The 12,297-nt window shown below is 44.7% G+C and overlaps 1 protein-coding gene across 2 annotated transcripts in view; it reads right to left on the bottom strand.

Moving 5' to 3' along the window:
• LOC132382131 (arf-GAP with coiled-coil, ANK repeat and PH domain-containing protein 3-like) overlaps positions 1 to 12,297 on the bottom strand; it is a 365,516-nt gene that overhangs the window by 197,208 nt on the left and 156,011 nt on the right. For both annotated transcript variants that reach the window (XM_059952024.1, XM_059952025.1), the window contains exon 2: positions 4,744 to 4,801. In XM_059952024.1, coding sequence (XP_059808007.1) covers positions 4,744 to 4,801 — 58 coding nt within the window. The remainder of the gene's footprint in view (positions 1 to 4,743; positions 4,802 to 12,297) is intronic.

Below are 12,297 nucleotides of genomic sequence, written 5' to 3'. Positions count from 1 at the left end.
ACTGGTGTTCCAGACTATTGGAAGTTTCTCGAATAGTCTTACTATATATGTTTTACATGTTACTAAGTATTATATAATGAATTTTCCAGTGAATTTAAATTGAACAACATATAAAATGCTGGAGGAATTCAGCAGGTCGGGCAGCATCTATGGAGGGGTGCTTTTTAGGCTGAGACCCTTCATCAGGAAAATTTAAATTGAGCGGTGAATATAGAAACACACTGGGCCCTGGCTCTGCCTAAAAGCTTGTTCTCTGAGCCAGAAGCTGATCAGGATTTCCAAACAACCAGATGCTGGATTACTGGAATTCACCTGCAACGGTCACCTTTACTGACACCAGAATTTTAATTCCAGGGTTTATCTAATTTTCCAGATTTATGCGCCCCAGTTTTCATGGAACTTGAGGCCCTGAATCATAATTTGAAGCTCCTGGACCACTAGTCTTAGACGGCAGAAGGTAGAGGTACGTGGCCAGAAACCCCTCAGATCACCGGGATTTGCAGCCCGTGAACGTACAGGGAGATGGGTGCTGGGATCATGCACTGAGCAGCCAGCCACTGCACCTCACTGAGGACAGCACGAAATGTTGTAAAGATGTTGGTTAAATATACTTTCTGTATGAACCGTACAGAAATAGAACCGTAAGATTTTTGTTTCAGCGCGGTTTTCTCTGCAGTTCACGTACAAAAGGAATACTGTATCGTCAGTCGACTGTGTCTGTATCAGGCAGTTAATTGTACAGATCTCATCCCAGGAAAACAATCAGTGCTGTCACTGGAGAACGAGCATCTTTAATAAAAAAAATGCCAAGGTCTTGACTCATTGAACTAAACATAGTGACTGTGGCTCCCTTCCTGAAACAACTTCACCACGGCAAAGCTGGACTCGCATTATTTTCTGGGTTTTTATTTCATTCTGAGACCACAGGAGAGATTTAGCAACTCTCCTCAAGCAGGAAATGAACTGGGCAGAAGTCCTATTATTTACAGTTACACCATGATTCAGTCACTCCCTATGATAAACCCCCTTTGGGCAAACTTGCTGATACTCCTCTAGGTTAATGAACGTGGAGTATTTGGAGGTAGAATTAACAGCTGACGAAACCTATGTTACCACTATCGTGCAGAAAATAGCCTGACCGAAGATTCTATCCTTTGTAATTATTCTACAGCTTGTAACATTATCTGCCTATTAATATGTTGGACATATTTGGACTGGACTGGCCAGGGATCTTTCAGTATGCTTGTGGAATATTCAAAAGAAGAATTGACCATCAGGAAAGGCTGTGCTCTTACTGTTTCTCAAAATAATGTTGTGGTCTGAGAATGCCAACTTGTAGTTGAAGCTCATTATAGGGAACTGGAAATTCAAGCGAATCTCTTGTACTTATGACTTGCGCTGTTTCTCTGCAGAGATGCAGGTGAGAAGGGGTAAGAGGGGCAGAGTGGGGAATAAAAGAAGTGGAGAGTGGGAGGGAAAAATGGGAAGGACAAATTGATATTCATGCCATCTGGTTGGAGGCTACTTAGATGGAGTATAAGGTGTAGCTTCTCGATTGGCTTCATCGTGACACGAGGAGGCCATGGACCAACATGTCGGAATGGGAATGGGAATTAAAATGTTTGGCTACTGGGAAGCTCCGCTATTGGCGGATGGAGCAGAGGTGCTTGGCGAGATGTCCATTTATACAACATCCAATTTATTGCCAGACTAACTCGGCCCATCCTGGGATTTTCAAACATATTACTTCACCACAACCGCCCCTCCCCCCGGGTCTTCTTCAGATCTTAGCTAATTGTGAGACTTGATTAAAATGTCAAAAACATCACAGAAGTCCAAGCCATTGGGAAATTGATTTCACTTAAATGCTTTACAAGCTGCTTAAGCCCCAGTCTGATTCTACAATGGAATAAAATTAATATCATTTAGGTGCCTGATTGTGACAGACAGAAGTCTGCAAGCGCAGGAGATACACTTAACACACCTGAGGAATCAGATCGTTAGGCAGGATCTGTAGAGGGAAATGGCCAAGTGATGCTTTGGGTTGAGACCCTTCATCTGGATTGATGCAGGGACTTGATCCAAAACGACGACTGCTAATTCCCCTCCATAGATGCTGCCTGACCCTCAGAGTTTCTCCAGTGCTTTGCGTGTTGTTCCAGTACCTGCAGTCTTTTCTGTGTCCTCATCAGTACTGTGTCACATTGCTCTTCTGGTGAACGGCTCAGAAGCGTCTCATCTGCCCTGCCCTCCTGCACACTAATTGACCAATCATAATTCAGAATAATGTGTAAAGTTCCAGGTAAACAAGATCACAATGAGGTAAATCGTGAGGTCAAGAGTCCACCTTACTGGAGATATTTGAGGATATAACAAGTGCAGTGGACGAGTGTTACTTAGTTGGATTTCCAGAAGGCGTTCGATAAGGTTCTACATAAAAGACTTAACCATTAGATAAGGATGCATAAAGTTGGGGGTGATGTGTTAGCATGGATGGAGGATTGGTTAACCACTAGAAAGCAGAGAGTTGGGATACATGGGTGTTACTCTGGTTGGCAATCAGTGGTGAGCGGTGTGTCACTGGGGTCGGTGCTGGGCCTGCAAATGTTCACAACATAAATTAATGAGGGGGGGGGGTTCGAGTGTAGTGTATCTAAGTTTACTGATGATACTAAATTGAGTGGAAAAGAAAACTATGCAGAAGATATGGAGAGTCTGCAGAGAGATATAGATAGGTTAAGTGAGTGGGCAAGGGTCTGGCAGATGGAATACAATGTTGGTAAATGTAAGGTCATCCACTTGGGAAGGAAAAATGAAAGAGAAGATTATTATTTAGATAGTAAAGAATTGCAGCATGCTGCTGTGCAGAGGGACTTGGGAGTGCTTGTGCATGAATCACCAAAGGTTGGTTTGTAGGTGCAGCCAGCTGACAAAAAGGTAAATGGGACATTGGCCTTCATTGCTAGAGGTTATGCTGCAACTGTACAGGGGACTGGTGGGGCCGCACCTGGAGTACTGTGTGCAGTTCTGGTCTCCTTACTTGAGAAAGGATATACTGGCTTTGGTGCAGAGGAGGTTCACCAGGTTGATTCCAGCATAGTCAACCCTTATGTGTACGGCATCAACGACTGACTATGAGTGGCAATCAGACACAGCATTATTTTTCCCCTTCATATGTTGTATATCAATTGTGAACTGGGATATGCAGGCCAGATGCTGGGCAGACCAAAGGTATGATATGTTGGCCATCACATGCAGGAGGGGTTTGTGGTCAACAAATGCTGTGAAAAGCCAACCCTCTAGAAGAAAACAAAAATGGCAGACAGCCAGATGGAGACTCACAGTCAAATGTGCTGTACACAAAAGGTTGGTTTGCAGGCTATTAAGAAGACAAAAGGGACATTGGCCATTGCTAGAGAGGGATTGAATTCAAGAGCAGGGAGGTCGTGCTGCAACTATACAGGGTACTGGTGAGGCTGCACCTGGAGTACTGTGTTCAGTTCTGGTCTCCATACTTGAGGAAGGATATACTGGCTTTGGAGGCAGTGCAGAGGAGGTTCACCAGGTTGTTTCCAGGGATGAAGGGATTAGACTACGAGGAAAGATTGAGTCGCCTGGGACTGTACTTGCTGGAAGTCAGAAGAATGAGAGGAGATCTTATAGAAGCATAAAATTATGAAAGGCATAGATAAGATAGAGGCAGGAAAGTTTTTCCATTGTCAGGTGAGACTAGATCTAGGGGACATACCCTCAAGATTTGGGAGAGTAGATTTAGGACAGAGATGAGGAGGAACTGCTTTTCCCCAGGGGGTGGTGTATCTGCAGAATTCTCTGCCCAATGAAGCAGTGGAGGCAGTCTCAGTAAATATACTTAAGACAAGGTTGGATAGATTTTTGCATAGTAGAGGAATTAAGGGTTATGGGGAAAAGGCAAGTAGGTGGAGATGAGTCCGTGGTCAGATCAACCATGATCTGGTAGAACAGACTCGAAAGGCCAGATGGCCAAATCCTGCATCTACTTCTTAGCATGCAAGAGGTCAATTCTAGAGTCTGATAACAGTGGGATGAAAGTTGTCCTTGAGCCTGGTAGTACATGCTTTCTGGATTTTGTATCTTCTGCCTGAGGGGAGAGGAGAGAGGAAGGAAGGTCTGGAGTGGGCTGATTATGCCCCTCAAAAACTGAAGCTGTTCATATTGAATAAATAGCATCAGCTGGAAATATTCAGCTGGTCAGGCAGCAACTGTGAAGAGGGAGAATGAGCTGTTTCAGGTTGATGACATTTCACCTGCACCGAAGAGAGGTCGTCGTCTTGAAAATCTAGCAACACACACACACATAAAGTGTTGGAGGAACTCAACAAGTCAGGCAGCATCTACGGAGGGGAATAAATGGTTGATGTTTCAGACCGAGATCCTTCATCAGGATCTGCATTGCTCAAGATCTCCAGCATCAGCCAAATCTCTTGTATTTATGACTTGAAACTCTTGCGCTGTTTTTCCGCACAGATGCTGTCCAGCCTGTTGAGTATTTCTTGCTTGTTCCAACTGAGAGATTTTGAGATTCACTATCCGAGCTCGGGCATGAAGTCTGACCTCTGGCAAGACTCGAACTATCACAAAACTGCAGCCATCAGCAAGGAGACAACAATTCCCAGTGAGAAAGGGAAACGCCACTGATTAAAATGCATGAAACAATGTGAATGCTTGTGTACGAGCTGAACTCAAGTGAAAGCAGCAGCTCACCTTGTCCAGCTTGGCCTCAATTTCCACGACATCTGTCTCCACCTCCTCAATTGTCGCTCTGCAATAGAAACAGAAACTTAACAATTAATTCAGTTACGGCCACTCATTATTCAACACTGGTCACTTCACTACAGGATTACACTTGCTGCATCTAAACAACAAGCCCTCAAGCATTTAAATGCCACATATTAAGACCTGATGATCTGTACAAGTTGCATTCAGATCAATAACCAGAAAAAAATGAGTCGCTCCTGTTTAAATGCAAATAGGAATCCGTTTCCATGGTATAGTAGGGGACAGGTGGTGCTGGAAGAAATGAGCAAACCAAGAATGGGGATTAGCATTTTCAAGATTTCAATGTTGACACTGTGCAGTAAAACACATCAAAGCTACAGAGTGGACAAGTTATGAGAGGCTTAAGCAAAGAAAAACAAAATTATTTAAGGCCAACTTCTATATGACAACAGATCTGTTGAAAGGTCTCAGCCCAAAATGTCGACTCTCTTTTTTACTTTCCGTCGATGCTGCCTGACCTGCTGAGTTCCTTCAGCATTTTGTATTTTTATTTATTGAGATACAGTGTGGAATAGGCCCACCTGGCCCTTTGAGCCTCGCCACCCGCCAACCCCCCGATTTAACCCCAGCTTGATCACGGGACAATTTACAATGACCAATTAACCTGCCGACCTGTCAGTCTTTGGACAGTGGGAGGAAAACGGAGCACCCGGAGGAAGCCCATGTGGTTACGGGAAGAATGTACAAACTCTTCACAGAGAGCAGTGGGATTGAACATGGGTCAGTGGTACTTTAAAGCGTTGTGCTAACCACTACACTACCGTGCTGCCTTTACGTGTGCTACTCCGGTTTTTCAACATATGCAAAATCGCTTGTATTCCTGAGGACAATCTTTAAAGCTTTAAAGAAGATCCCCCTTGTGCTCATGTTTGCTTAAACCCTGACCTTTAGATTTACTCACACTCTACAAGGAAGATGGGGTTCCAAATCTGTTTATGGTAATATTCTCTACAATATATTCTCCGTTAAGGTGCATGACTAAGCGTTTCCAGCTTCGCTGTAGAGTCTGGACATCGGTAAGAACAGGAACGCTTATTGCAGAGGGGTTCCCTATTCGTAGCCTCTAGCAAGGGTTTCATGGGGCAAAGGAGGAGCAAGTCACCTGAACTCTTCAACTTGATCCAGCGTTCCACACAATTATGGCTGATTGAATTCAACCTCAGCTCCACTTGCTCCTTCTAACTCTGGACTCTTGTTTCAGCCCAAACTCCTGTCTGTCTCACCTTCAAACATAATCAACGATTCTGCTTCAATGAATGCCGAGGTGCAGAGTTCCAAAGATTCACAACCCCCTTAGAAAAGAAATTTCTCCTCATTTCCTTTTTAAAAAGGTGACGCTTATTCTGAAACAATGATCTTTACTATTAGATCTTACATACAAGGTGAAATGGGCTCCCTTCTTTAACCCTCAAAATCATAGATCTTTCAAAGGAATCACCTCGCATTCTTCTACACACCAAGGACTTAAGGCCAAACTTATTCAACTCTTCTTCATAAGACAAGTCCTATCAACTAATACCTGTGAACTGCATTCTCTGCAAATATCTCCTTCCTGAAACAAGCAGGCATAAACTGTACATAGTGCACCAGGTGTGATCTTACCGAAGTTCTGTACAATTAGAGCAAGACTCCACTATTTTCATACATAAGTTCCTTTCAAATGAGAAGTAGCATTCCATTTATCCTCCTGACAATCTTCTGGGTGTATTTAAAGCAAAAATGAAAAGCTTCTTGATTAGTAGAAGGTGTCAAAAGTTATGGGGAGAAGGCAAGAGAATGGGGTTGACAGGGAAAATAAATCAGCTATGATCGAATGCTATAACATACTTGATGGGATGAATGGCCTAATTCTGCTCCTATGTCTTATGGTAAACCTGGGCCCCTTGCTTTTGCCTTCTCCTGATCTTTCTTATCACTGTGTCCCCTCACTGGTGCAGTATATAAAATTAGCTCTCCCCAAAGTCTCCTCGGTTTCACAGTAAACAGCCCCATCTTTCCAAATTATTCCCCACAGCTACAGTCCCAGCAGCGTTCCGAAACGTCTCCTCTGTACTCTCCCCAGTGCAATCATCATTTTCCTGTAACATGGGACCAGAATTGCACCCAAGGGTTTAAAGCAACTCACCTGACCTCCCACCTGATTAGCTGCGGTTGGGGTCAAGAGCACTGACCCAGTACAGGACAGACAGAGGAGGGTCATTATCACACCTGACCTCCCACCTAATGACCGAAGGTCAGGGTCAAGGACACTGACCCAGTACAGGACAGACGGAGGAGGGTTGTTATCACACCTGAGATGTCCCTGTGACTGAAACAATCTTGACATGACGTAGAATGTCAGAACAGGAAGAACCTTCATGGTGACCAATCCTTAGTCCCTAATAAATGTTACGTTCCAGAATCAATCAGTAAAGCCGGGAGCTCCCATTTTTAACTTCAGAGTCTTAAGCACAGTCACAGGCTATTCAACCCAGCTGACTGAGATTCCCACTGAAGCTAGTCCCTTTAGCTCACGTTTGGTCCATGTCCCTCTAACCCTTTTCTATCCCTGTTACCATCCAGGGGTCTTCTGTTGTTTATGCAGATGCACTCATCTTTACCGCCTGCGTTGCCCTTTCATTACGAGCCGTTTCCTGAGCGCAAGTGGGCAGTGAGACAAGCACAAGCGTCTCTGCTCAGCTGGATGGAATTGATGAATAAACTCTTCTCGGCAGTCGAGCCGGGGTCAGGTATCGACGTTTCGATGACAGACTCTGCCATCTTCCTCAGGGTTAAATCACCATTCCCACCAAAGGGACTGAAACTGGCCAAGAGGCGGCTCCAAACTGGAAGAGGTCTCTCTGAAACCTGAGGGTCTAATCCTCAGTCCCCAACTCACCCACAATTAAAGGAATAAAGATTGAAAACAGTAAGAGATGATTGATGAACCGGCCTTGTTAAGATGAAGTGCCTGTCCGGAGTCAGATCCATCATGGGCACTAGTCTCAGTTGTATCCAGCACATCTTCAAGGAGCAATGCCTCAAAAAGGCATCATCTTTTATTAAGGACACTCATCAGCCAGGACATGCCTTGTTCTCACTGTTACCATCAGGGAGGAGGTACAGAAGCTTGAAGGCACACACTCAGCAATTCAGGAACAGCTTCTTCCCCTCTGCCATCCGATTTCTGAATGGACATTGAACCTGTGAACACTACCTCACTACTTTTTAAAATTTCTATTTTTGCACTACTTGTTTAATTTAACTATTTAATATATATACTTATTGTAATTCACAGTTTTTCTCCTCTATTATTATGTATTGCATTGTACTGCTGCCGCAAAGTCAACAAATTTCACAACATATGCCAGTGATGTTAAACCTGATCCTGATTCAGAATTACTTTTAATGAAGAAACGTTACGAAAGCACGGTGTTCCTTCAAATGACATTCGGGCCAACAGAGATAGGTGCATGATTTCAATTAATGGCACCTCTCCCTGGGCCTACTTAATAGACATAGGGGCTTGTTTATATTCTGATGCTGGGAGCAGCCACCCGCTGTTACTTGAGCTGCCTTGGGAATCAATTACCTGGGAATTCATTCGACCCAGCATGAATTACGGGCTGGCTCTAAAAGGGGATCTGATCTGTCTTCTTAGGTTTGCTAAAGATTGTCGAATGACTCCAACCAAAACTTTTTTAAAGAAATCCTTTGAATCACACCAGATGGCAGTTTCACTAAAGACTACGTATGTTGAACCTCTGAAGACCTTAAACAGAGGATAATGACTCTACTTGTCAATGACTGAAAGGCCATAAACTAATGGAAGGGTTCAGGTGACATGGAACACAGCAGCAAGGTGTACACAGTTTACAGTCAGCAGATGAGCCCCGTCATAAGATTACATTCATGAAGTCACTTGTTTCACTTCAGCTCCCAACCTGCCTCCCCTTGGGCCATGACTCATGCTGAGCAGCAGTAATTGGTGGGGGGCGGGCGGATTGCCTTTTGAAAACGATCAGATTGTATTTCAAAATTAAATGCCGGTAAAGAGCTGGTATCAAAATACCAATATCGCCTGAACAAGTTCATGCTGCGAGCTGCACGCTACATTACGTTTAGCTCTGTGTTTTCAAAATGGTTACTGGATTTTACGTGTCATTATGTGAGGGTTAACGTGACGCTGGCCTTAACTGTGGAAAAAAGCAGGCATGTAACAACCTGTATCTGAACGCCACCTGGAACGTTGCTGACGAACAAGAACGTTGAAAGCTGAGAGAACGTGTAAAAGAGCACACAGGATGCTCGGGATTACAAAGAGTGCAAAGATGTTGAAAGGAAAATTGATAAAGCGCAGAGTGGTAGCACAATGGTCAGCTCAACGCTTTACGGTACCAGTGACCCGGGTTCAATTCCCGCTGTTGTCTGTAAGGAATTTGTACCCGTGACTACGTGGGTTTCCACCGGGTGCTCTGGTTTCCTCCCACAGTCCAAAGACGTACCGGTTGGTAGGTTAACTGGTCATTGTAAATTGTCCCGTGATTAGGCTAGGATTAAATCGGGGGATTGTTGGGTAGTACAGCTCGAAGGGTTGTAAGCGCCTGTTTCATGCTGAATATCAAAGAGAAAAATAATATATTCATTGGCGGGCTCTGTTATTGAACCCATGCAAAGGCTTCAGAAAGGGTGCGAAGGAGATTCAGCAAAATAATTCCAGGGAAGAGGGTCTTCAGTTACAGGATAACCTGGGAAAATGCAGCCTCTCATTGACACAGAGGAGCTGGCAAGGAGATGATTAAAATCAAGTGTGGACAGAGTGAAGGGAGAGAGATTGTTCCCACTGATAAAGGGTCAAGAAGTAAGGGGAGTAGAAGCAAAACGGTCAGCAAATGAACAAGAAGTGACACGAGGAATTTTTTCTTTATGCAGTGTGTGTCACATTCTGGGAAGCACTTGCTTGTGGGGGTGGTAGAGCCAGATTCAAGTTCAAGTCAAGTTCACATTTATTGTCATTCAAGCATACTAATATGTATGGCTAAATGAAACAATGCTCCTCCGGGACCAAGGTGCAAAACGCAGAACATATAGCACGCAGAGAGCATAAAATAATATTAACAGGTAAAGAAAGTAATCTGTAGATGTACAAGTTGAGATAAAGTGCAGATATGACAAGTAGTTAAATATACACCGATATAATGCTACTGGCGCTGTTTGTAAATAACGTGTATTAGGTGGTAGCAGGGATTCAGACGTCTCACAGCCTGGGGGAAGAAGTTGTTACCCAGCCTGACAGTCCGTGTTCTTATACTGTGGTACCCACTGCCTGACGGCAGGGGGTCGAAGGGATTGCGGGACAGATAGGATTCTTTGAAAGAAATGGATTCTTTGATCCATTGTCAACGCTAATGGATCAGTTGTAGTATTTAAAAGAAAGCTGATTACATTTTTCAAAGAAAAATAAATGCGGACGAATACCGTGTGGGTGCGGAAGGCTGTCACACAGAGACAGTATAAACTCGATGAGTCGAATGGCCTCCTTTTGTGCTCTAAAAGCTCTGAGAACTATTAGATATTAAGCTATGAGGACACTGGGCAACAAGAAGATAGATTTTCAGGAGGACTTGAAGTGAAAGATAGAATTGTAGGAACACATCAGGGCTCATCACACCTATCTGCTTCCAGCTTTTAGCTTTGTATTTGACACATCTTATATCAATGTTATTATTCAGCTAGACTGGGTATAATATAGTCTCTTGAGCTAGTAGAGAAGTCACCAGGGCATTGTTAATTGTGTCTAACAAACTACAGAATCACAGATGCTCTCTTTAGCTCAGGGGCTGCAAGAAAGTCACTTCGCAGCTCTGCGGTTTCTCAGAATGACAACTTCCCAGGGAAGCTAGCAATTTGTTCTGTGCACTGTGGATAATAACATCATGACTTTACGGGCAGGGCAGATGGACAAGCAGATTCTGGAATTCACTCCCAACTTCATATACAGCTGTGGTTTGATATAATTATAGAATGGTGCTAATGTCAGACTAAACCACTGTTATTATGTTAAAGCAAACTTTAAAATGTTTTAGATTGTGGGGAATTTAGATTTCCAAGTATTTAGTTATTCCTTTCCACCACCTTTGTCGTTTCTTTAGCATTTGTCTGCTTTTTACGAGGCCGAGTTGCTAGCTCGACGCTCGGTCCAGCATGGATGGAAAGTGTGGCAAGGAGCTGGCCAGATTCGAACCCGAGACCCCTCTGCCACTTGTGGTGCATCAGGCGGCAACCTCTGCCGTTATTTTAGCATTTGTCCGCCTTTTACAAAGTTGAATTGCTATCTTGATGCTCAACCCAGCACGGATGGAAAGCATGCAAGAAGGAGCTGACCGGATTCGATCCCGGGACCACTCACCTCGAAGTCTAGTGCTAATGCAACTACACCACTGAAAAATGATTTAACACTGAGTGACATGGCAACATTAGGGCAGGAAACCAAAATGGCAGCAGTATCTTGAAGGAGAATTGATGGTTGGAGAGTGAAATGTGGAGCTCCAGTCGAGGATGCCAATGGTGGAACAATTAAATTCAGGGATGAGGATAAATTTGGATAGGGAGGAGGGCAGCTCACTCATGGGGTCCAAGGGATGAAGAGGCAGAGAGTGGTGAGACCATCTGTTTGTGTCTACACGTCATGAGTGTGGAAGCTGGTAGCCTTAGGGATGGCATGGATCTGTGATCTAACGCAAACCTCAGGATCAGCTCTGTGGACCATCTGGCTCACTTTCAGGCAGTTGCCAGGAAGGGAGTTGAGTGAGATGCTTCGGAACAGTTCATTATGGGATCCAGATTTCAATTATGAATGGCGCCAAGCTGCAAGGGCCCGTCGTGGCTCAGGTGAAGTTTTTTAGGTTCGCAGGGATGGTTTTTGGGTGGGAAGTTAGGGGTCAGGGGTGAGGAGACTGAGAGGTCAGGGGTAGTAAGAGTTAAGGGAAAGAGGCAGAGGTTGGAGTGCTCCAAGGTTAGAGGTCCCCAAAGACAGAGGTCCATTGCCCCCAAACATGAGGGCTGGCGATCCCCAAGGTTGGCGAGTCCCGGAGTCAGAGGTCAAAGGCCAGTGGGTCCTGAGATTGGAGGCCCAGGTTAGAGAACAGGTCCTGAGGTCGGAGTGGTCGAAGCTCAGAGATTGGCAGGTCCAGAGGTCGAAGCCCCTAGATCGGTGAATCCGGAGGTCAGAGACCCGATGTCTGCGAGATTGGGGCTGGGGTCTGGAGGCTGCAGGCCTGAAGGTGGCATGTCCTGGGATTGCAGGCCCATCTGTGTGTGTCATTGGGGGGCGGAGGGGAAGGAATAGGAAAGGGGTCTGTTTTGCTGTTGTTGTTTGTTGCATGTTGCTCTGCTGAACATTGCGGACTTGCTGCGTTAACACTGTAGTGCGTGGCAACACTTGCGCAGAGTCCTCAGACATCCTCAGATTGTGTTGGTTCCAATGACGCATTTCACCAT

The sequence above is a fragment of the Hypanus sabinus genome, chromosome 27 (assembly GCF_030144855.1).
Source record: "Hypanus sabinus isolate sHypSab1 chromosome 27, sHypSab1.hap1, whole genome shotgun sequence".
Taxonomy (NCBI): domain Eukaryota; kingdom Metazoa; phylum Chordata; class Chondrichthyes; order Myliobatiformes; family Dasyatidae; genus Hypanus; species Hypanus sabinus.
This window is presented reverse-complemented; position numbering and strand designations above follow the sequence as displayed.